The sequence below is a fragment of the Scatophagus argus genome, chromosome 12, assembly GCF_020382885.2.
Source record: "Scatophagus argus isolate fScaArg1 chromosome 12, fScaArg1.pri, whole genome shotgun sequence".
NCBI classification, from domain to species: domain Eukaryota; kingdom Metazoa; phylum Chordata; class Actinopteri; family Scatophagidae; genus Scatophagus; species Scatophagus argus.
In genome coordinates this window covers 12,491,229-12,513,996 of record NC_058504.1, presented here as the reverse complement: position 1 = coordinate 12,513,996, position 22,768 = coordinate 12,491,229, and the positions used below count along the sequence as shown (strand labels likewise).

The 22,768-nt window shown below is 42.6% G+C and overlaps 3 protein-coding genes across 18 annotated transcripts in view; all 3 read left to right on the top strand.

Annotated features, from left to right (window-relative positions):
* The window catches only part of LOC124068394 (protocadherin gamma-C5-like), a 211,186-nt gene that overhangs the window by 100,054 nt on the left and 88,364 nt on the right, over positions 1-22,768 (top strand). The window contains exons 1-2 of one of the 16 annotated variants that reach the window (XM_046406650.1): positions 16,469-19,337; positions 22,441-22,628. The exons of 8 other annotated variants lie outside the window; for them this stretch is intronic. In XM_046406650.1, coding sequence (XP_046262606.1) covers positions 16,899-19,337; positions 22,441-22,521 — 2,520 coding nt within the window. In that variant the 5' untranslated portion in view covers positions 16,469-16,898 and the 3' untranslated portion in view covers positions 22,522-22,628. Of the gene's footprint in view, positions 1-2,645; positions 5,312-16,468; positions 19,338-19,362; positions 22,629-22,768 lie in introns of those variants that run through there. 7 more of the 16 variants (XM_046406639.1, XM_046406648.1, XM_046406623.1 and 4 more) reach the window with 7 other exon arrangements.
* On the top strand, positions 6,180-10,360 carry LOC124068410 (protocadherin beta-15). Its single transcript, XM_046406666.1, has one exon. The coding sequence runs from the start codon at positions 7,062-7,064 to the stop codon at positions 9,525-9,527; it is 2,466 nt and encodes an 821-aa protein (XP_046262622.1). The 5' UTR covers positions 6,180-7,061; the 3' UTR covers positions 9,528-10,360.
* LOC124068414 (protocadherin gamma-A10-like) lies at positions 12,901-15,934 on the top strand. The gene has a single exon (XM_046406669.1). It carries the CDS (start codon positions 13,489-13,491, stop codon positions 15,916-15,918), a length of 2,430 nt encoding a protein of 809 aa, XP_046262625.1. The 5' UTR covers positions 12,901-13,488; the 3' UTR covers positions 15,919-15,934.

Genomic DNA, 22,768 nt, shown 5'->3' with positions numbered 1-22,768 from the left:
TGCTGTAGTCCTCTGGCAGACACATCTCTGTCCATCTGTCTCTTTGCTCCTAAACAGATAAAATCAAACAGCAAATATCTCATTTGTCTTACTTTATACAGCTACAATCTCAGGTCACTTCTTTCCCAAGGAATTTCAAAATGAGTTTGATTGTTTCCTTTTGATCTGTCGCTTGGATTGTTTCTTATTTGTTCATTGTTTTGATCAGAGGTCTCTGCCACATGAATGTGCACCATGGTCTTGCACTTCAGGTCAGGATTTATCTTATTTGAAAGCTGAATGCCTGAAATCATACCTCGACATGTAGCCGTAACCTCAAAGCAGATGGCATCACCTGCAGTGTGAAGGTTTTTTGAATTCATTTCTCTATACACCTTACTGGCAGGTGTATTTGTTTTGTCATTCATTTGCTTGAGTTTTCTTTTGGTCTCTGGTCTGACCACTGTGATTATGAAATACGGATAATAGAAATGTAGAAGAGAAAAGAAGATGGATTTTTCATTTTAATTGAAATTTCTGAGTTTGCATTCTAATGTGGACATTTCTGCAGTGTAAATACGTTGTCGGTGATACACCCTTAATGTGAAGACTCTGGCTTGTTGTGGATCAGTAATTCATTGTTTCAGGGTGTGACTTGACAGACTATCAGTGATCTTGTTCACTGAAAGGTCGTCTAAATAGTTTTTCTAGGACAGCGATTTTGGTTAAAGGAGTTCAGCCTGTTTTAGTTCTGTGCATTTTCTGGCCTTAAAGTACTTTGTTTAAACTTCTTGTTTCTTGGCCGTGCTGCCAGGTCTGGTTGTTTTAGTATATTTTGTATAGTGAATATTGGGTCTAATGTTTCTGTCTTTGTCCTGTAGAAAATCAGTGACCAATGGTGTTCCTATTCGTCTGTGAAAGTTGTAAAGAGTTTGTTTTTATTTTCCTCTGTTCATAAGAGGCCAAATGCTGTTCTTTCCATTTTTAACTGTGCATGGTGTGGTAAGCGGTTTTAATCACCTTAAATCACTGCAGTATTTGTAGCTTTGCAGTGTTAGACAAGTTTGAATGTTTACAGGTGGCCTTAAAGGGTTGAGGCCTTTGTTCAAACAAGAGACAAATGAAACATGAAATTCATCTATAGAGAAGTTAGAGGAGAATCCCTCACTTTGCATTCAAGATGTTTATTTAACCTGTACATCACATTATCATTTTTGCCCCCCCCAAACAGTATTTACAGTCTGTGTTGTTCTTGAAGGCAAGAGCATCATGCAGGAATGTCCTCTTTTTCCAAGATTTTGATCTTGTCTTCATATATTTGCAAAATAATCTAAAATTACTGTGTGTGCAAGTCTTTTTTTGCCCCAATAAAGTATAAAATGAATCAGAGGAAGTTGCAGGTAGAGCTGACCATCTTTGCCCTTTCTGGGTTTCTTTGTGAACTTGATGAATGTCCCGTTGCTTGATTTAACAAATGCCTTCAGTTCTCAAAGGACATAAAACTGTGGATATGCTTTAAGACAGAAAACAGAAATTCAAAAGTCATTGCTGCTTGTTAGAATACAATCAGATCCATGCTGTGAGGTGTTTCTAATCTAATGTCAGAGTATTAGTGATGGCTTGATTGTTCCAAACTTGAAGAACAAACAGCATGAAGACTGATATCTTTTCAGCAGCTATTAGTTTAGTTTAGCCAGCAGTTTGTTCAAGTCCACACCACTAGTAGTTTGTTGTTATTATTTTTTTTTTTCAGATTTATTCTTCTCAATGAATAAACCAGTCAGAAGAAAGGAAGTCTTAAATGTTGGCTCATGTGATGATAAAACCATAAAGTTACATTCATTGTTTTTGTTGTGAAATCTTTAAGCTGCAGGTGAATTTAACAAGCTTACAAAAAAATCAACTCTGTAAATGTTTAGTGCCTCAGTGTAACTTTGTGACACAACTTCCCTTTTAGATATTACAGACAGCTATACTTTCCTTTTTCCTTCTTTTCACCAACTATAGATGCAGGTGGTCAGTATGCCAAGCGTTAATAACCCTGCAAATGTGCAACCCTTTATTAAAGTAACTATGACAAATTTAGCTTTGCGGCTTTTGAAAGCAGAAACAAATGTCCAGTTTCAAAGAATGACTAACAAGTCAGGAAAAAATATCTGCAGATATTATGTTTTATTTCATATTTTGGTCACACAGGACTGAATAAAACAGCAACAACTGTAAAAATAAAACATTGAGAAATTCAAATGGATAAACACAATCTATTACTCTGGTCATGGCAAGAAGCTAAGGCTAAACATTTTAGGTCCATGATATCCAATATGGAAATACTCATGCAATGCAGCAGATTAGCGTCACGATGCACAGATACTGGGATCCCAGTTACCCCGGAGGATCACGGGAAATAGCTGCCTCCTGACATTATTTGTCCTGTGTCTGTTCTGATGAACATGAGGCAAGCTGATGTGTGAGGAAGACAAGTCTCCCACACAGATGCAAGACTGGATCCTCACGATAACAACACTACATATTAAAAAGACATTAGTCAAACAGAACCTGAACCCTGCTGTCACTCTGCGTTTTATGCATACTGTAACACTTGTTTTTTGACTTTGTCAGTTTCCTGACTGTTTCTTGATTTGAATCTCATGATGAACTGCAGTTGAGAATTGTTTCCACACAATAATAGCCGTAGTTTCTGATACAGTTATAAGCAGGATGCAGTCAGTTTTAAGCTGTTATTTATTTGCAGTGTTTTTTCTTGCGCTTAACTCACGGTGGCGCTATACACCAGCCTTACGACATTTGAAGCCCTCTGTCCTTTGGTGTGGACCCACCTTTTTGTGTCTCGATACGGACACTCACCCTGGAATCCCAGTTATTGTTCGAGTTAAACGTTTAAGCTCTCCATTTTCACTTTGCTCTTTGTTCTGTTTGGAACTCGACGCTGACGATGGACGCCAAAATTCTGTCTTTTCAGCCGCGCAGCTTCTGTTTCTTCCTCCTTTGGTTTCATGTCGCATTTGGAGACATGAGCTACTCTTTTCCAGAGGAGATGAAACGGGGATCGGTTATTGGAAATATAGCGAAGGATCTCGGGCTGAAGACGGGCGCTCTGTCTAACAGAAGAGCCCGCATTGACACGGATGGGACTGACACACGTTACTGTGACATAAACCTGAACAACGGAGAGCTGATTGTTGCCGACAGGATTGACCGAGAGGGGCTTTGTGGAGAAAAGGCTTCGTGCATCCTGAAGCAGGAGCTTGTGCTGGAGAATCCTCTCGAGCTCCATCGGATTACTCTTCACGTACAAGATATCAATGATAACTCTCCACAATTTAATGAAGAATCGATCAATATAGAAATTCAAGAGTCTGCAGACAGGGGAGCTCATTTTGTGATAGAGGAGGCGCACGATGCGGATGTAGGACAAAATTCGGTTCAGCAGTACAGCCTTAAAAAGAACGATAATTTTATTTTGGCTGCTAATGGAAACACAATCGAGCTTGTTCTTGATAAAGAGCTTGATCGTGAAAAACAACAGGAGATCAATTTGCTCCTGACAGCTTTAGATGGCGGCTCTCCTCAGAGATCAGGTACTGTGGTCATACACGTTACTGTGCTGGATGCTAATGATAACGCCCCAGTGTTCAGCCAGGCCGTTTACAAAGCCAGTCTGCCCGAAAACTCTCCTGTAGATACTGTAGTGGTCACTGTGAGCGCTTCTGACGCAGACGAGGGAGTCAACGGAGATGTGACTTATGATTTTGGACATGTTACTGAGGACGTGAAGAAGATATTTAGTATTGACCGTAAAGTTGGAGAGATACGAGTAATTGGCGCTGTTGACTATGAAACTACAACATCATTTGAAATACGAGTTAAAGCAAAAGACGGATTAGGTCTGTCATCTTATGCTAAGGCAATAATTTCTGTCACCGATGTGAATGACAACGCCCCTGTGATTAATCTGAAATCACTGACTGACCCCATACCTGAGAACGTGTCACCTGGTACAGAGGTGGGCATCATTAACGTGCAGGACAGAGACTCTGAGACCAACGGACAGGTCCGCTGCTCCATTCAGCAAAACGTGCCTTTTAAGTTGGTTCCTTCTATTAAAAACTATTATTCTCTGGTGAGCACAGGACAGCTGGACCGTGAAGTGGTGTCTGATTACAACATTACAATCAGTGCCACTGACGAGGGCTCTCCACCTCTGTCCTCGTCTAAAACTGTTCAGTTATCTGTAGCAGACATCAACGACAACCCACCTGTGTTTGAGGAGCAGTCATACAGCGCATATGTGAGTGAAAATAACAAACCTGGCTCCACTTTATGTTCCGTGAGTGCTCGAGACCCCGACTGGAGACAGAACGGTACAGTGATTTATTCTCTGTTAGCCGGTGAGGTGAACGGTGCCCCGGTGTCCTCCTACGTGTCTGTGAACGGAGACACGGGGGTGATCCACGCTGTGAGGTCGTTTGATTATGAGCAGTTGAGGAGTTTTAAAGTCCACGTGATGGCCCGAGACAACGGTTCTCCTCCGCTGAGCAGCAACGTGACCGTCAGTGTGTTCATATCGGATGTGAATGACAACTGTCCTCAGATCCTGTACCCCGCCCCGGAGGGCAACTCGTTCATGACGGAGCTGGTCCCCAAAGCTGCCCACGGAGGCTCTGTGGTGTCCAAAGTGATCGCGGTGGACGCGGACTCCGGCCAGAACGCCTGGCTGTCTTATCATATAGTGAAGTCCACTGATCCGGGCCTTTTCACTATTGGTGTCCACAGCGGAGAGATCAGGACACAGCGGGACATTTCTGAATCTGACAGCATGAAACAGAACCTTATTGTGGCAGTGAAAGATAACGGCCAGCCCTCTCTGTCTGCCACCTGTTCCATGTATTTACTGATTTCTGACAACTTGGCTGAGGTGCCCGAACTGAAGGATATTTCTTACGAGGAAAAGAATTCCAAACTGACGTCTTACCTTATTATCGCTCTGGTGTGTGTGTCCACGTTTTTTCTGACGTTCATCATCATCATCCTGGGTGTGAGGTTTTGTCGCAGGAGAAAGCCCAGACTGTTGTTTGATGGAGCAGTCGCCATCCCCGGCGCTTATCTCCCTCCTAATTACGCAGATGTTGACGGCACAGGAACTTTGCGCAGCGCTTACAATTATGACGCATATCTGACGACAGGATCAAGAACCAGTGACTTTAAGTTTGTGACATCTTACAATGACAACACGCTGCCAGCTGAGCAGACTCTGAGGAAAAGTCCAAGTGATTTTGCAGAAGTGTTTGGAGACTGTGACGGCTCTCCTGAGGTAGGACCATGAGTCATTGTCATGTGTCCCAGATGTATTAAATGTATTCAGTAGTTTCACACCCACCTTGTATGTGTTGGTGCTCTTTGTTATGTCAGCCAGGAGATTATCCTTGACTGGTCCTGCTTGTTTCACTGTCCTTGGTGCTGAACACACATTTTCTGACTGTGTTCTTTGACCCCTTGACCTTTGTTTCATTTTCTATATTTGATTAGTTCTTTAGATCGACTCTTTTCATCATGAAACAGACACCAGTCAGTATTAGTTTTCAAGCAAATAATCACCTACTCATGTGAGAACTTTTTACTGTCACTGGGAAAGGCAGGCTTTCACTTATGGCTGATAAAATGACAGTTTAGATTTAAGGCAGTTGTGGGCATCCTCCTCATGGTAGTTTTGTTTCCCAGCTCTCACACTGCTACTGAATATTAACATTGGATGCAAATCACTGATGGGAATTAAAGTGTTGAAGTGTGCAAGTGAGTTTTTGGGCTGAGATTAAAACCACCTGCTGACAGGCTGCTCAGCATGCTTATACATACAGCTTAAATGTTTCATTGTAATTATTGCTCATTGTTTTCACTTTACAAATATTCGACCTGTTGTTTTAAGTGATGTAGACCTGTTCTTCATCCAACTTAAATCAACTTTACACAGACCAAACCTGTCATGAGGTTTAATAATATTGTACATTCCTCAAACAAGAACCCTGTCTCTGTGTAATTTTCAGTGGAACTTCTTCATCTTTCAACAATTTTCTCCAAAATCTCCAAAATACTGTACAGTCATACTAATGTGGTTCATGTCCTCTTATTACATCATTTTTATGTAACACTGCAATATACAGCGCAGTAAGATGATTTAGTTTGGTAGTGTTATCACACGACTACTGTCTGTGGACCTCACATGGCTAATTTAATGGTCTTCATATTTGTGTGTGGTGGTGTGTGGAAAGCAGCTGTTCTTGTGTAGTTTGTTTTGGTGTACCACGCAGGTAAGAGTCTTAGTCAAGTAACATCCAGGGTGTGAGATGCCTGCTGTGTGTGTGTGTGTGTGTGTGTGTGTGTGTGTGTGTGTGTGTGCAGGGCCTGGTATTACATCTGTGTGCAGCTAATGGATTTATGATCAGACTTAATAACAAAGACATGTCTGAATAAGTGTGTTCATACTGGCATGAGTGTTTCTCTGTGTCTTTTTCCCCCTGAAATCTCCATAGTTACGGTATGATATGATTGTAATGTAATGCACAGAGAATAACAACTCATCTTTGAGATCATCAAGAAAAAATCTCCACTGTGTTACCATTTTAACATTCACAGATGTACTGTTTAACAAAAAGGCATTAAATAGAATTACCTTACACTGCAGATGTGCAGCTGTCCCGTACTGCAGACTGTTGTAATCGTCATCCCAGTCTCTTGATGGCGCACTTTTATAATGTCTGACTCGTGGATTCTGTGTCTATCTGTGCCAGTGGAACTGGAGTATTGGGTTAGTGCCGAGGGCTGTGTAGGCATGCGTGTTCGTGTGATGTGTGGGTGTGTATGAGGGAGAGGAGAGGGACCGTGTGTGTGTGTGTGTGTAAGAGAGAGAGTTGTGTGTAGTGATGAAATGGGAATAGAGAGAGAGAGAGGAATCCAAGCTGACAGCTTCCCTAATAGAGCATGATTAACTCGGCTACAGAAGCAGGCAGCCTTTGGATTACAGCAGCACTTTCAGATGATAATTTCATGTTTAGGATCCAGCCGCAATGTCGACACTAAATCGTTTTCTTAAAGCCTATTTAATAATGGACCAGCGAATAAACTCAAAATGGTCCCTGCATTTTTTATGGTTTTGCTTCGTTTTTGGCATTTCGTTTGGAGAAGTTCGATATATCCTTCCAGAAGAGATGCAGCGGGGGTCGGTTATCGGCAATGTGGCGCGGGACCTGGGGCTGGATGTGTCGGAGCTTGGTGCTCGTCGAGCCCGTGTTGTTGCAGAAGGAACAAGCCAGCTGTGTGAACTGGACACTGCGTCAGGCAATCTTTTGATCAGCCAGCGGATAGACCGAGAGGAGCTTTGCGCGCAAGCCAGTGTCTGCATCCTGCAATATCAGCTCTTACTTGAACACCCCCTTCGAGCATACAGCTTAGTTTTGGATATTTCAGACATAAATGACAACAGCCCGGTGTTTGCTGCTGAGGAGATAAAACTCGATTTAGTGGAATCCACTGTACTGGGGAGACGCTTTCCCTTGGAGAGCGCGCATGACCCCGATTTGGGAACCAATTCAGTCCGCGAATACAAACTGAGCCCGAATGATCACTTTGCATTAGAAATGAGCAGTCAGATTAACGGCAATGCTTATCCAGAACTAGTTCTGAAAAAAGCCTTGGACCGCGAGGCTCAAGCTGAACATGTACTGAAAATCAATGGCATTGACGGGGGGAACCCAGTCAGATCAGGAACCGCTTCCATCCATATCCGTGTTTTGGACGCCAATGATAATGTTCCAGTTTTTAGCCAACGAGTGTACAAAGTCTCTGTGCCGGAGAACTCGCCCATAGGCACCGTCATCGCAACTCTGAATGCCACTGACTTGGATGAAGGTGTTTATGGGGAGATAACATACTCTTTCAGTCACCTGTCAGACAAGATGGGGGGAGTTATTGAGATTCACCCCCTGAGAGGAGAAGTCCGGGTGGCGGGTCTTATAGACTATGAAGATGCAAGCACGCACGAGCTGGATGTTCAAGCTAAGGATGGGGGAGGCCAGGCCTCTCACTGTAAACTTATAATTGACGTCATTGACGTGAATGACAATAAGCCTGTGATAGAGATAAAGTCGGCTTCTGCCAACGTGGCTGAAGACTCTAAACCAGGCACTATGGTTGCTCTGATTAATGTTTACGATCTGGACACTGGGAGCAGTGGACGCGTCACGTGCACAATCTCAGAAAATGTCCCATTTAGATTTGTGTCAGAGGTCAAAAACTACTACATGTTGGTTACTGACGGAATACTAGACAGAGAATTTCAGCCAGAATATAACATTACAATTACTGCCACGGATGCAGGCTCTCCCCCACTCTCTGGGGAAAAAATTCTGACGATCGTGGTTAATGATATAAATGACAACCCTCCCGCTTTTACGCAGACTGAGTACGATGCCAACATCTTGGAAAACCAACCCGTCGGCACGTTTGTGATGAAAGTGAAAGCGGAGGACATTGACGATGGACCTAATGCTAAAATACTGTATCAGATATTGAGGGACACAAACTCAGAAACGTCCGCCTTCCTTACCATGAACTCAGACACAGGGGAACTCTTTACATCACGCCTCTTTGATTACGAGCAGTCGGTGCACTTCAAAATTACTGTGGCAGCTCACGATGGAGGTGATCCTCCGCTCTCCTGTACCTCCACTGTGAACGTCTTTATTAAGGACCAAAATGACAATGCACCTGTTGTCCTATATCCTGTCCAAACCACCGGGTTCATTACTGAAGACATGGTGCCGGTCGAGGCGCCGAAAGGTTATCTGGTTACCAAGGTGGTAGCTGTGGACGCCGACTCTGGCCACAACGCCTGGCTCTCCTACAGAATAATCAAAGCAACGCGGCCCAACTTGTTTGTGGTCGGTCTACATACGGGAGAAATCAGAACTGTGCGAGTATTCGAGGAGGACGACGAACAGAAACAAACAGTTTTAGTTTTAGTGACGGATAACGGCCACGAATCTCTCTCAGCCACTGCGACAGTCAGCATAGTGATTGGAGACGGGCTGCCTGTTTTAAACGAACTCTTTGAATTTGCAGAGGAATCACAGGACAGCGACAACATCACACTCTATTTGATTATCGCCCTGGCAGCAGTTTCCTCTCTCTTCATCATGTTAATCACTGGAGTGTTTTATTTTAAGCTCTGCCGTCGTGATTATGTTTACCGCTCACCCTCCGCCAGTCTTCCAGTTTTCCCCACGACCTACTGCCCAGCTAGTTTCACAGATTTTAGCCGTTGTGGGACCCTGCTGAAGGATGACCGCTATGATTCCTTCTTGACCACTGGGTCGTGGAGAGGCGATTTTCGTTTCGGCTCAAACACTGACACCGACACACTAAAGAAAAGAAGTGCAGCCTATCAGAAAAGCACCTTAAGGCGCGCTAGTGCAGATAGAGTTACTCTGAAGATGAGGGCTGCTGCCCCACATCCTTGTTACGTGGTCACATGAACGTGAATCACAACATGTTGTAAACATTTTGTAAGATAATTCCTGTGCAGTGAAATTAATTTGTACTCTCTGACTGTCAAATATGTTTTAACTGCGTTAGTTTTTGTCATGGCTGCTTAGATTTAGAAGAAAAATATATAATAGTTGTTGAAATGGTTGAAATGTCAGCCTTTTTCTATGGAAGTACTTGTGTCTGAATATTGTCATCAATGCATCTTTTTGTAATTTTGGAGTTTCAACCTGCACCACATCCCTCCACAACCCAACCTGGAGCAGAACTTTTAAACTTATAGATAGTCTAACTTATAGGATGTTTTCAGAACTAGTGTCAGAGTATAAATAACGTGTTTCCTTTGTGATTTGTTTTTGTGTTTTGTCAAGCAATTGAAAGGTTTGCAGCACAGTCCTTGTAAGAGAATTTTAACCTATGAGATGCATTAAGGTTCATTTGTCATTATAGACCTTTCTGGCCTCCTATTACTCTCCTGATAACAATACACAGTTGAAATATAGCTGTTTATTTTTTGCTTTGTTATAGTATATTTGCCTCTGTTCATGTTTCTGTTTAAACGGGCCTTCACATTTCTATTTATTGTCTTTTTTTGAGCTGGAATTCACTGCAGCCAAATCTTGACCATCTTGTATTATTTTTTCACAAAATAAAACTTGATCTGCTGTACTACAGAGACATATTAAAAGCTTACATGCTATAAATTGAAAAATATGTTACTAACTACAACTGTAAACTGATGGCAAATAAACTTGTTGACAAGATTATGTTTTTGTTTCTCAGTTGGCCCAGAACTATTAAAGGATTCCAGTGATGGACATGACACAAGCTAAAACTGATGGCCATCATTATAAGTATCTAGAATTAATGCAAAAAGTACAATTAACACAAACGATAGAACTTATATGAATGTTTGTGCAATACAGCATGCCACCTCTCAGGTTTATGCTGGTAAATAAAACTCTAAAGGTCAGCCTTTGTGTATAAATATCAATCTGAGTACACAGTGCTGCCATTATTACTAATAACAAGGTGAGTAGAAGAGTAGTAACAATGCTTTCTGTCTTTCTTTCTTTCCAGCGATTTTGTTTTTAGATTGACTCTCAACTAGTCTCCTCTAATGCCTCTTCAGCAACAAAACTCTTAAAAAAGAAAACATAAGTACAAAAGTGAAGCCATCAACAACTGAAAACTAAATATTTTTATATATGTGAATGTTACTGTAATTTGGAGCTGCACTCAGGTCTGGTTTTGCACAACAGTTAAATGGTGATGGATGGATGTGTGTGTGCGTGTGTGCGCTCTTGCATGCACCTTCCTGTCTGCTACTAACCATGTCGTGGTAGTGAAGCAGAGAGGTAATACCATCAGAAAAATTTCCATGTGAATTCATGTGTATTCCTGTTTGTGTTATAGCTGGCTTGCGGGCTTGTTTGTGCTCCTAATTTCAGCCATAGAAGGAGAGCAAAAAGAAAAGGAAAAATAAAGCAGTGCTTAATTTTTTAAAATTATTATCTGGGTCACAAGAACACCATTTTCTGCAGTGTAGCTGATTGCGTTGAAAAGTATGTCAGTTTAATAGCATGGTTGATTTATTTAATACAAATATCACAGAGTTTGAGTGGTTTCGAATACTGATAGTAGTTTTGTTCTATAGACACATCCTGTGCAGAGAAGGGGATGAAATGTTGGAAAGGCACTGACACATTGTGTAAATAATACAAATGCAAAGCTGACCTTTGTGTGCATTTGTTCATAACACAGAGACAGTATCTTTCTCTATGCAATTATGGAGACATCAGTTTCTTGTCTCTTGAGTTTGATTATAGGTTGTCACGTGATAATTGCAACTGTCACTAAATTTGAACATGGGTTGATAATTCCTTTTTGACCATGTCCTTAACAGCAACATAAAAGGGATGAGTGTTGTTAAGCTATGCTGGTTTAAAAGGAAAAAAAAAAGGGGGGGAAGCACAGAGTGGTGAAGGTTAAGTGCTACTTGAAGTCTAAAAGTTACCTAAAACGTTATTCAACTTCAGGTCAAAGGTGAGAGCTGTCCCTTTGTGGTAACAATCCTCAAACACTGAAAGAGCCTATGTTATGGAGTAAGTAGGCAATGGAGCTGAACAGCATTTTTTTTTTTTTAAGCTTTTGCTTGGTTGGCAATATCTTATTTTAATTTATCAAAAAAATACTAAAGTAGTTCTAATTCAAGAAACATAATGGTTTAGAAGAATGGCTTTATTGGCAGTATATATATTTTTACATACACACTCTGAATTTGTCTTCTGCATTTAACCCTTAGTTGAACACACATGCAACACCCAGCAAATTACATGCAGTGAAACACACACAAGACCTGCAGCTATGGGCTGCATCAAGTGCCCAGGGAGCAATTTTGGGGTTAAGTGCCTTTCTCAAGGGCACATCAGCCGGCTAGTGGAGTGGGGGAGCATTTTTCGCATTAATCACTCCTCCCCATTCAAATTTTTCCTGCCCGTCCGGTGGGGGAATCGAACCGGCGACCTTCTGATCACAAGCCACTTCTCCAACCTCCAGGCCACAGCTGCGTATATCTTAAAATGAAAGCAGCACCCTGGAAGTTCTGTGATGAGGAAGTCACCAGATCAAAGCTTGATGTAATCCAATATTTCAATAAGGATATGTATATAATGCATGAATGTAAAATTATGTTATGAGATGTGATTAATTTATGTTTTTAAGATTCATTAGGCTTCATACTGACCATTTTCTTTACTCTCCTTTCTTTTCTTGGTGCCCTCCTTGAATGAAACTTCCATTTCGATGAAGCAGGTAAGATGATTTTTATTTTCCTTTCTCTTTAGATCTCACACGGTACACTACTGTATACTGCTCTTTTATATTAGTATTACAGCCTCCACCACATCATACTCAGCTCTCAAACTCAACTGAATGAGTTTCTATCCATCTCTTTTCCTCTGCTTCTCTTTTTCACCACACACACTACTGACCCCTAAATAACAAAGCCAATATCAGAAATGTTTGTCTGACACACATCCTCCCAGATGCTGCTCTGAATGCAAGCCTAAAATTATAGCTAGCCTTCCTGTAACACAGGCAGCTGTGTTTCTCTTATTTGTGTGTGCCTCTTGATTCTGCCCCAGGCTTTAAACTATATGAATATTAATAATATGGCTGCTGCTGTGCAGTCATTGCCTGAATAATGCACAATCATGATGTGCAGAATGTCATGCTCTGCAGCACTGCATGCAAGTGTGTTGTGTAAACAGGGGCATGATACAAAGGCACTGTTGACCTATTTAGAAAAATAGGCATTCCTACCTGTGCAGACATCTTGTTTTGTTTGTTTGTTTGTTTGTTTTTACAAAATATAACTGTAGTTAAACGTGTCAGTATTCATTCATGCTTGTGGGTGAGTGCTGCAGTAGTTTCATACTAGATGTTGATTCCACTGACCAAATGTAGGTCACTGGATTTATCAGTCAGAGTGGATCAGGAGAGAAGAGATTATCTATCTATCTATCTAATTATCTATCTATCTTAAAATCAGTGGCTTTTTAGACATATTTTTTTCTGTTTTTTCATGATGTAGATCAACAACATTACGGTTAGGGCTCGTACAGTGTGGATACATCGTACAGGCCAGACAGGTTGAGCATTGGTGCACACATACCGATGATGATGTTGTTTTATTTATTCACTGTTGGTGGTGCTGTTGCCTAAGCAGACTCTTGATCTAACATCAGCCTTTTCCCGAGTCGCCGCCCGTCTCCGAAGTACACAGGCGATGGTGGTCTTTATAAGGCTGTACCATGCATGGTGGCGTTGTATGGATTTGACTGAAATATAAGACAAAATATGCAGTCAATATTGTGAGCGAGATACGAAGCCTTTCTCTCTCTGTGCGGATAACTGTGTAGCTGTGGATCTCATATTCATCGGGAGGAAATGGATGCTCTGAAGAGTAAAGGCGCCTCGTTGGACTGGAGAGTCTCCATTTTGCTTTTCTGTGTTGTTGCTGCGGTCAGCGGACAAATTCGTTATTCTATACCAGAAGAGATGAGGAAAGGGCTGTTTGTCGGGGACGTCGCAAAAGACCTGGGCCTGGACGTTAAAAGGTTGGTTTCAGGTCGGGCTCGACTTGTTATAGATGATGAAAACCAGTACGTCGCGTTGAACCAGAACAAAGGGCATATCGTTGTCAATGAAAGAATTGACAGAGAAAAATTATGCGCCAAGAAATCGCCTTGTAGCTTTAGTCTAGAAATTGTTCTAGAAAATCCACTTGAATTGTTTTCCATTACCATCGAAATTCAAGATATAAACGACCATGCTCCTGCTTTTCCCAGAAAGGAAATGAATTTGGAAATAAGCGAATCGACGCCCACTGGGACTCTATTCTTGCTTGATAGCGCAGTGGATCCCGACGTAGGAATAAATTCACTGCAAACTTACTCTTTGAAGGCAAACGATCATTTTGTTCTAAAACAACACACTCGGACAGACGGGAGTAAATATGCTGAAATGATGCTTCAGAGCGGTTTGGACCGCGAGAAGCAAAGCGAGCATACGCTCATATTGACGGCTGCGGATGGTGGGGAGCCGCAGAGGTCTGGGACAGTCAAGATTTATGTATCTGTTCTGGACGCGAACGACAACGCACCTGTTTTTACACAGTCCGTTTACAAAGCGTCTGTCTTGGAAAATGTTTTGCGAGGCACAGTTATTGCCAGAGTCAGTGCTACGGATGCGGACCAAGGTTACAACGGTAACGTCACGTACTCTTTCACCCACCTGGAGGGTGACTCCTCCTGTCCTTTCGAAATAAATTCTTACACGGGAGAGGTTAAACTCACCGGTGACATCGATTACGAGATTTCTTCAAATTACGAAATCAACCTTCAAGCGAAAGACCCATGGGGTGTAGTGGGTGTCAGCAAATTAATCATTGAGATAGGAGATGTTAATGATAACCGTCCAGTAATGACTTTGGCTTCATATTCTGGTAAAATCTCAGAGGATTCTGCTCCTGGCACAGTTGTGGCGCTCATTAGTGTTCAAGATAAAGATTCAGCTAAAAACGGACAGGTTCATTTAAATATAGATGAAAATCTCCCGTTTAAAATCAAATCGTCTCTCAGAAATTATTACACGTTGGTCACGGAGCAAAATCTTGACAGGGAAAAGCGTTCCAGGTACAACATCACCCTCACTGCTACAGATGAGGGCTTACCTGCCTTATCAAGTCAGAAAATTGTTGTTTTAGACGTTACTGATATTAATGACAATGCACCAGCTTTCAGCCAAAGCGTCTACAGCACTCAGGTAATGGAGAACAATTCTCCTGGTCTTACTCTGTTGCAGATACATGCCACAGATCCAGATCAGGGCCAGAATGCACGCATATCATATTTTCTTCATGACGAAGAGGTTGGTGGGAATCCAGTCTCCGCGTATTTCTCCATCAATACGGAGACTGGAATCATTCAGTCTTTGCGTTCACTTGACTATGAACAAGTAAAAGAGTATAAAATAAGAGTTAAAGCTCAAGATGGAGGCTCGCCACCACTAAGTTGTAACACAACGGTGATTGTGCGTGTCCTGGACCAGAACGACAACCCTCCTCAGGTCCTGTACCCAGTCCAGACCGGCGGCTCTATGGTGGCCGAGATGGTGCCTCGTTCAGCAGATGTGGGCTACCTGGTGACTAAAGTGGTGGCTGTTGATGTGGACTCTGGGCAGAATGCGTGGCTGTCGTATAAACTGCAGAAAGCCACAGACAGGGCGCTGTTTGAAGTGGGCTTACAGAATGGAGAAATAAGAACTATCCGCCAAGTGACTGATAAAGATGCTGTGAAACAAAGACTGAGTGTTATAGTGGAGGACAACGGGCAGCCCTCTCGTTCAGCTACAGTCATTGTTAACGTGGCGGTGGCGGACAGCTTCCCTGAAGTGCTGTCGGAGTTCACTGACTTTGCACACGACAAGGAGTACAATGACAAGCTGACTTTTTACTTAGTGTTGGCTTTGGCTGTAGTTTCCTTCCTGTTCATCACGTGTTTGGTGGTTATTATATCAGTGAAAATCTACAGATGGAGACAGTCTCGCATCCTGTATGAGTCCAAGCTCCCTGTGATTCCATATTATCCACCACGTTACTCAGACACTTTGGGGACAGGGACTCTGCAACACGTGTACAATTACGAGGTGTGCAGGACGACTGACTCCAGAAAGAGTGACTGTAAGTTCGGCAGAGCTGGTAGTCAGAACGTGTTGATAATGGAGCCCAGTTCTACAGGGACGATGCAGCGGATACAGAGTGACAAGAGCATCCTGGACGAGCCAGACTCTCCTCTAGAGGTTAGTTTAAGAATCTAGCTTCGTTTTTGTGTCGATGTTTATTGATATTGAACTGATGGAGCCCCTACCGATTTTCAGCACCATGGACAGCATCGCATTTTGCATAACGTCATAGGAATACTACTTCTCCATACACAATCACAACTCAGCACATTACCGTCTCTTTTTAGTCAGTATACTTTTTATTTGTTTTTCACGCTCACTGGTTTGACTTACTTAGTCACTTACATTTTATACAACACCGACTGATGACTTTCGAGTTTCTAAATTAATTGTGCTTGTGCATCATGACTGATCCCCAGAGGCTCTCAGGTGTGTTCACTCGTGATTGTCGAAAGAATTTTTTTTCACGTGACCTGAATAACTGCTGACAATCAGAAATGCTCATTTCACTGCTCTCGTTTAACAACAATTAGCTTTTAACTAGTCGCCATGTCTTTTCCTTGCTAATATTTTCCTGAGCCCTGATATATATTTTTTCGGATTTTTCTTTTTTGTTGTTTTGGCATTTTTTAGACGTGCATTGAAATGCTGTTTTTATTTCCGTCTTTAAGTATTTTTTATTGATTTCCAAATCTCTGTGAGTTTATTTTTGACGCATTTTTCTCAGTTTTACTGTGTTGAAATATTTTGATTTTCCACCAATCAAAGGTCATCAGTTACTCAATATTATTAGAACTAATTCTGTGTTGTTGCTTGCTGTTACGAAGTTTGGCCTCGATGGGACGCTGTTGATCAACCCTACAGAATCTCTAAAGCATTAACGCACTGTCTCCTCCCTCACCACTGTGGCCTGGGAGAGAAAAGGCGAGTGTGTGCATTAAGTGGGCTGATATTCGAAGAAAACAGACTCGCATCAACTGAAATTTCCGTCCAGATGTATGCAGTAAATTGAAAAGACAGCAGCATTGTTGTCTAGAGGTACACTCGGTGTTCTTTCATAACTGGTGTTTTGCTTGGGTCGTTGTGGAGTATATTTCCGTGTTTTTTCTTTTGCGATGGCTTGTGGAAAAGCAGCCGACACCCGGTGCGTGAAATGGCGCTTCGGCTGCGGACAGAACTGGCATCTTCTCTTCTTCCTTTTCTATCTCAGCCATTTGGTCAGCGGACATATCCGATATTCAATCCCAGAGGAGATGAAGAAAGGCTCCCTAATCGGTAACGTAGCACAGGACCTCGGTCTGGATCTAAAAAGGCTTCGTTCTGGCAGGGCCCGCATCGTGACCGGAGAAAACATCCAGTACACGGAGCTGAAGACAGACAAAGGGATTTTAGTCGTCAAAGAGAGAATAGACCGAGAGCAGCTTTGCGGGGACGTGACGCCGTGTAGTTTCAGCTTTGAGGTCATTTTAGAAAATCCCATGGAGTTGCATCAAATTACGGTTGAAATAACAGACATAAATGATCATTCGCCCACGTTCAAAAGAGACAGAATCCTATTTGAAATAAGCGAATCAGCGATTGCTGGTGCTCGTTTTTCTTTGACGAGTGCAGAAGACCCAGATGTTGGTGTCAATGCACTCAGAGAATATTTTCTGACGGAGAATGACCATTTTGTTTTGAAACAAAACTCTAATGCGGATGGAAAGAAATATGCAGAGATGGTGTTACAGAAGCCTTTAGACAGAGAGACAAATCCTCATCTGTCTCTGAAGCTAATAGCCGTAGACGGCGGAACTCCGCAGAGATCTGGTACAGTAAATATAGATATCACTGTTCTTGATGCCAATGATAACGCACCCGTGTTTAATCAGTCTGTGTACAAAGCGACAGTAATGGAAAATTCTCCCAAAGATACTTACGTCACCACTGTTAATGCCAGTGATGCAGATGTTGGGTCGAATAGTGTTGTAACGTATTACTTTTCAGATCCCACTAGTAGCATCGGTGATCTGTTTATGATTGATGAAAAAACTGGAGTCATTTTAATAACAGGTCTAATTGATTATGAAAAAGACAAAAAATATGAATTGAGAATCGATGCAAAAGATCAGGGAGGTTTGACAGATTCAAGTAAAGTGGTAATTGAAGTAACTGATTTCAACGATAACCCACCTGTCATTAATGTGATGTCATTCACTAGTCCAGTGTCAGAAGATTCACCTCCTGGCACAACTATTGGCATTATTAATGTAAAAGATCTTGATTCTGGTGATAACGGACAAGTAAACTGTAGAATCGAACAAAACGCACCTTTCAAGATTAAATCTAACTTAAGGAATTACTACACTTTGGTCACAGATGCTGTTTTAGATCGTGAAAGTGTTTCACAATATAACATCACTGTGGTTGCCACAGATGCAGGAATGCCTCCTCTCTCAACGAGAAGAACCTTTCATTTGAAAGTATCAGATGTGAACGATAATGCTCCAGTGTTTTCACAAGGTGTTTACAACGCGTTTATCACAGAGAACAACTCTCCAGGTATTTCTGTCCTGACGGTGAAGGCTAAAGATCCTGATGAAAACCAAAACGCCCGCATATCTTATATTCTGGAAGATAACAGTATCGGAGCATCTCCCGTTTCTGAATATGTTTCTGTAAATGCAGAAAGTGGAGTGATACACGCAGTGCGTTCACTTGATTATGAGCAAATCAAACAGCTGACTTTTGTCGTCAGAGCGCAGGATGGAGGCTCCCCTCCTCTCAGCAGCAACGTGACAGTGAAAATCCTGATCCAGGACCAGAACGACAACCCTCCTCAGGTCCTGTACCCAGTCCAGACCGGTGGCTCTATGGTGGCCGAGATGGTGCCTCGTTCAGCAGATGTGGGCTACCTGGTGACTAAAGTGGTGGCTGTTGATGTGGACTCTGGGCAGAATGCGTGGCTGTCGTATAAACTGCAGAAAGCCACAGACAGGGCGCTGTTTGAAGTGGGCTTACAGAATGGAGAAATAAGAACTATCCGCCAAGTGACTGATAAAGATGCTGTGAAACAAAGACTGAGTGTTATAGTGGAGGACAACGGGCAGCCCTCTCGTTCAGCTACAGTCATTGTTAACGTGGCGGTGGCGGACAGCTTCCCTGAAGTGCTGTCGGAGTTCACTGACTTTGCACACGACAAGGAGTACAATGACAAGCTGACTTTTTACTTAGTGTTGGCTTTGGCTGTGGTTTCCTTCCTGTTCGTCACGTGTTTGGTGGTTATTATATCAGTGAAAATCTACAGATGGAGACAGTCTCGCATCCTGTATGAGTCCAAGCTCCCTGTGATTCCATATTATCCACCACGTTACTCAGACACTTTGGGGACAGGGACTCTGCAACACGTGTACAATTACGAGGTGTGCAGGACGACTGACTCCAGAAAGAGTGACTGTAAGTTCGGCAGAGCTGGTAGTCAGAACGTGCTGATAATGGAGCCCAGTTCTACAGGGACGATGCAGCGGATACAGAGTGACAAGAGCATCCTGGATGAACCAGACTCTCCTCTAGAGGTGAGGTACAATAATCAAACGTTTCTCTTTTGCAAATATTGTTTTTCTATCTTGAATTTAAATTGTAATTAGGTCGTCAATGTGTTGACCCGCAAACACATACAGACGGTTCTTTTCAGCACCACAGTGTGGACAGCTCCTCTTTTACTCAGTTTGCATTCTGTCTTCATCAGTTTTCACTTTCGTCATGACTTCTCTTCAGAAATTTTACCTTTATGAATACGACTAGTATTGCTGCTAACACTAACAATAATGTACATGATATTATTAGTGGTAGTAATATTTACTTAAAGTCAGAAGCATTGATATAACAGGCAGCAGTATTTGTAAACCTTTATTAACTTTGCAGACTTCCTTCATCATTCGCTTTCATCTGCTTGGTGTTCACGATTTAGACTCTAAGTGACGCTGTTGAATAAGAATACAAAGAGTCGCCGTCATGTCTGTGATGCAGTTCAGGGGCGTTCTTTGTAAGATCGCATTGACGTCGGCTTACAGTGAACATCGGGGAGGATATACATCTTGGAAATTGAGGGATTTGCTTTTCTTTTTTTATCCAGGGGCTTTGCTTCTCGTTTCTGATTTATGAGCAAACAACATCTGTTATTGTGGATTTTACTGAATTTAGATGTGACGATCTCGGTTCTTCTTTTCTCGGACAATATCTCTTTCTGACATGGCGTATCAGCAGCCACTCTGCAAATGGCGTTCGTATTTGGGAACCCAGCGGGTAATGGTTCTTTTGTTGTTCTACTTCTTTCATATTGTCGCCGGACAGATCCGCTACTCTATACCAGAGGAGATGAAGAAAGGCTCAGTCATCGGTAATGTAGCACAGGATCTTGGTTTAGATCTGAAACGGCTCCGTTCTGGGCGGGCCCGTATCGTGACCGGGGAAAACATCCAGTACACGGAGCTGAAGACGGACAAAGGGATTTTAGTCGTCAAAGAGAGAATAGACCGAGAGCAGCTTTGCGGGGACGTGACGCCGTGTAGTTTCAGCTTTGAAATCATATTAGAAAACCCTATGGAGCTTCATCACATCACAATTGAAGTGTTAGATGTGAATGATCATCCTCCGGTATTCAAGAAATCGGAAATTATGTTAGACATAAGCGAGTCAGCAAACCTCGGGGCGCGATTTGTGCTGGACAGCGCAGAGGATCCCGATGTTGGCGTCAATGGCCTTCAGAATTATGTTTTAACCTCAAACGACAATTTCGTTTTGAAGCAGCATGTAAATCCAGACGGGAGTAAATACGCAGAGATGGTGCTTCAGAAGCAGTTAGACAGAGAGGAGGCTCCGCATCTCTCTCTAAAGCTTATGGCAGTAGATGGTGGGAATCCACAGAGATCAGGCACCGTAAATATAAATATAGTAATTTTAGATGCCAATGACAATGCTCCCCATTTTAACCAGTCAGTTTATAAAGCTACGGTGATTGAGAATGCAGCAAAGGGCACTCATATCGTCACTGTTAATGCGACAGACCCAGATAGCGGATCTAATGGTTACATCACATATTCAATTTCAAACGTGAAGAGCAATATAGCTGATTTGCTGTCCATCGATCCGGTCTCTGGGACATTATTTGTTTCTGGTCCGATAGATTTTGAAAAGGACAAAAAATATGAGCTTAGAGTCGATGCAAAAGATCAGGGAGGTTTGACAGATTCAAGCAAAGTGGTAATTGAAGTAAGTGATGTGAATGATAACGCCCCTATTATAAACGTCATGTCATTCACTAGTCCAGTGTCAGAAGATTCACCTCCTGGCACAACTATTGGCATTATTAATGTAAAAGATCTTGATTCTGGTGATAACGGACAAGTAAACTGTATGATCGAACAAAACGCACCTTTCAAGATTAAATCTAATTTAAGGAATTACTACACTTTGGTCACAGATGCTGTTTTAGATCGTGAAAGTGTTTCAGAATATAACATCAGTGTGGTTGCCACAGATGCAGGAATGCCTCCTCTCTCAACGAGAAGAACCTTTCATTTGAAAGTATCAGATGTGAACGATAATGCTCCAGTGTTTTCACAAGGTGTTTACAACGCGTTTATCACAGAGAACAACTCTCCAGGTATTTCTGTCCTGACGGTGAAGGCTAAAGATCCTGATGAAAACCAAAATGCCCGCATATCTTATATTCTGGTAGATTCTGAACTCGATGGTTCTCCACTATCTCACTGTGTGTCAGTTAATGCAGAAAGCGGAGTGATACACGCAGTGCGTTCATTTGATTATGAGCAAATCAAACAGCTGGTTTTCGTCGTCAAGGCGCAGGATGGAGGCTCCCCTCCTCTCAGCAGTAACGTGACTGTGAAAATCCTCATCCAGGACCAGAACGACAACCCCCCTCAGGTCCTGTACCCAGTCCAGACGGGCGGCTCTATGGTGGCCGAAATGGTGCCTCGTTCAGCAGATGTGGGCTACCTGGTGACTAAAGTGGTGGCTGTTGATGTGGACTCTGGGCAGAATGCGTGGCTGTCGTATAAACTGCAGAAAGCCACAGACAGGGCGCTGTTTGAAGTGGGCTTACAGAATGGAGAAATAAGAACTATCCGCCAAGTGACTGATAAAGATGCTGTGAAACAAAGACTGAGTGTTATAGTGGAGGACAACGGGCAGCCCTCTCGTTCAGCTACAGTCATTGTTAACGTGGCGGTGGCGGACAGCTTCCCTGAAGTGCTGTCGGAGTTCACTGACTTTGCACACGACAAGGAGTACAATGACAAGCTGACTTTTTACTTAGTGTTGGCTTTGGCTGTGGTTTCCTTCCTGTTCATCACGTGTTTGGTGGTTATTATATCAGTGAAAATCTACAGATGGAGACAGTCTCGCATCCTGTATGAGTCCAAGCTCCCTGTGATTCCATATTATCCACCACGTTACTCAGACACTTTGGGGACAGGGACTCTGCAACACGTGTACAATTACGAGGTGTGCAGGACGACTGACTCCAGAAAGAGTGACTGTAAGTTCGGCAGAGCTGGTAGTCAGAACGTGCTGATAATGGAGCCCAGTTCTACAGGGACGATGCAGCGGATACAGAGTGACAAGAGCATCCTGGACGAGCCGGACTCTCCTCTAGAGGTTAGTTCAGTTTTGCCACGTGACTTAAAGTTACAGTCCCTGTTGTTGTGCACCCCAGACCCAACAATTTTATCCTGTTGACGGTTTCTGCCTGCATTCCCTTGCTGCCAGCTGTTTTAAATGTTAAATGTGTGTAATAGATAGCTGGGATGGGATCTTTGAACTGAATTATGGTTTAATAAGTAAAGCTGTGATGTGAATACACACAACAGCAATCACATAATGAAAAAAAGTTTAGTTACTGAATTTACTGTTGCTTAACTGTGACTGTTCTTTAGTTTATTTTCCCCACACCTCCGCACTGTCTCCTGCTCCACTTTCTCTGCAT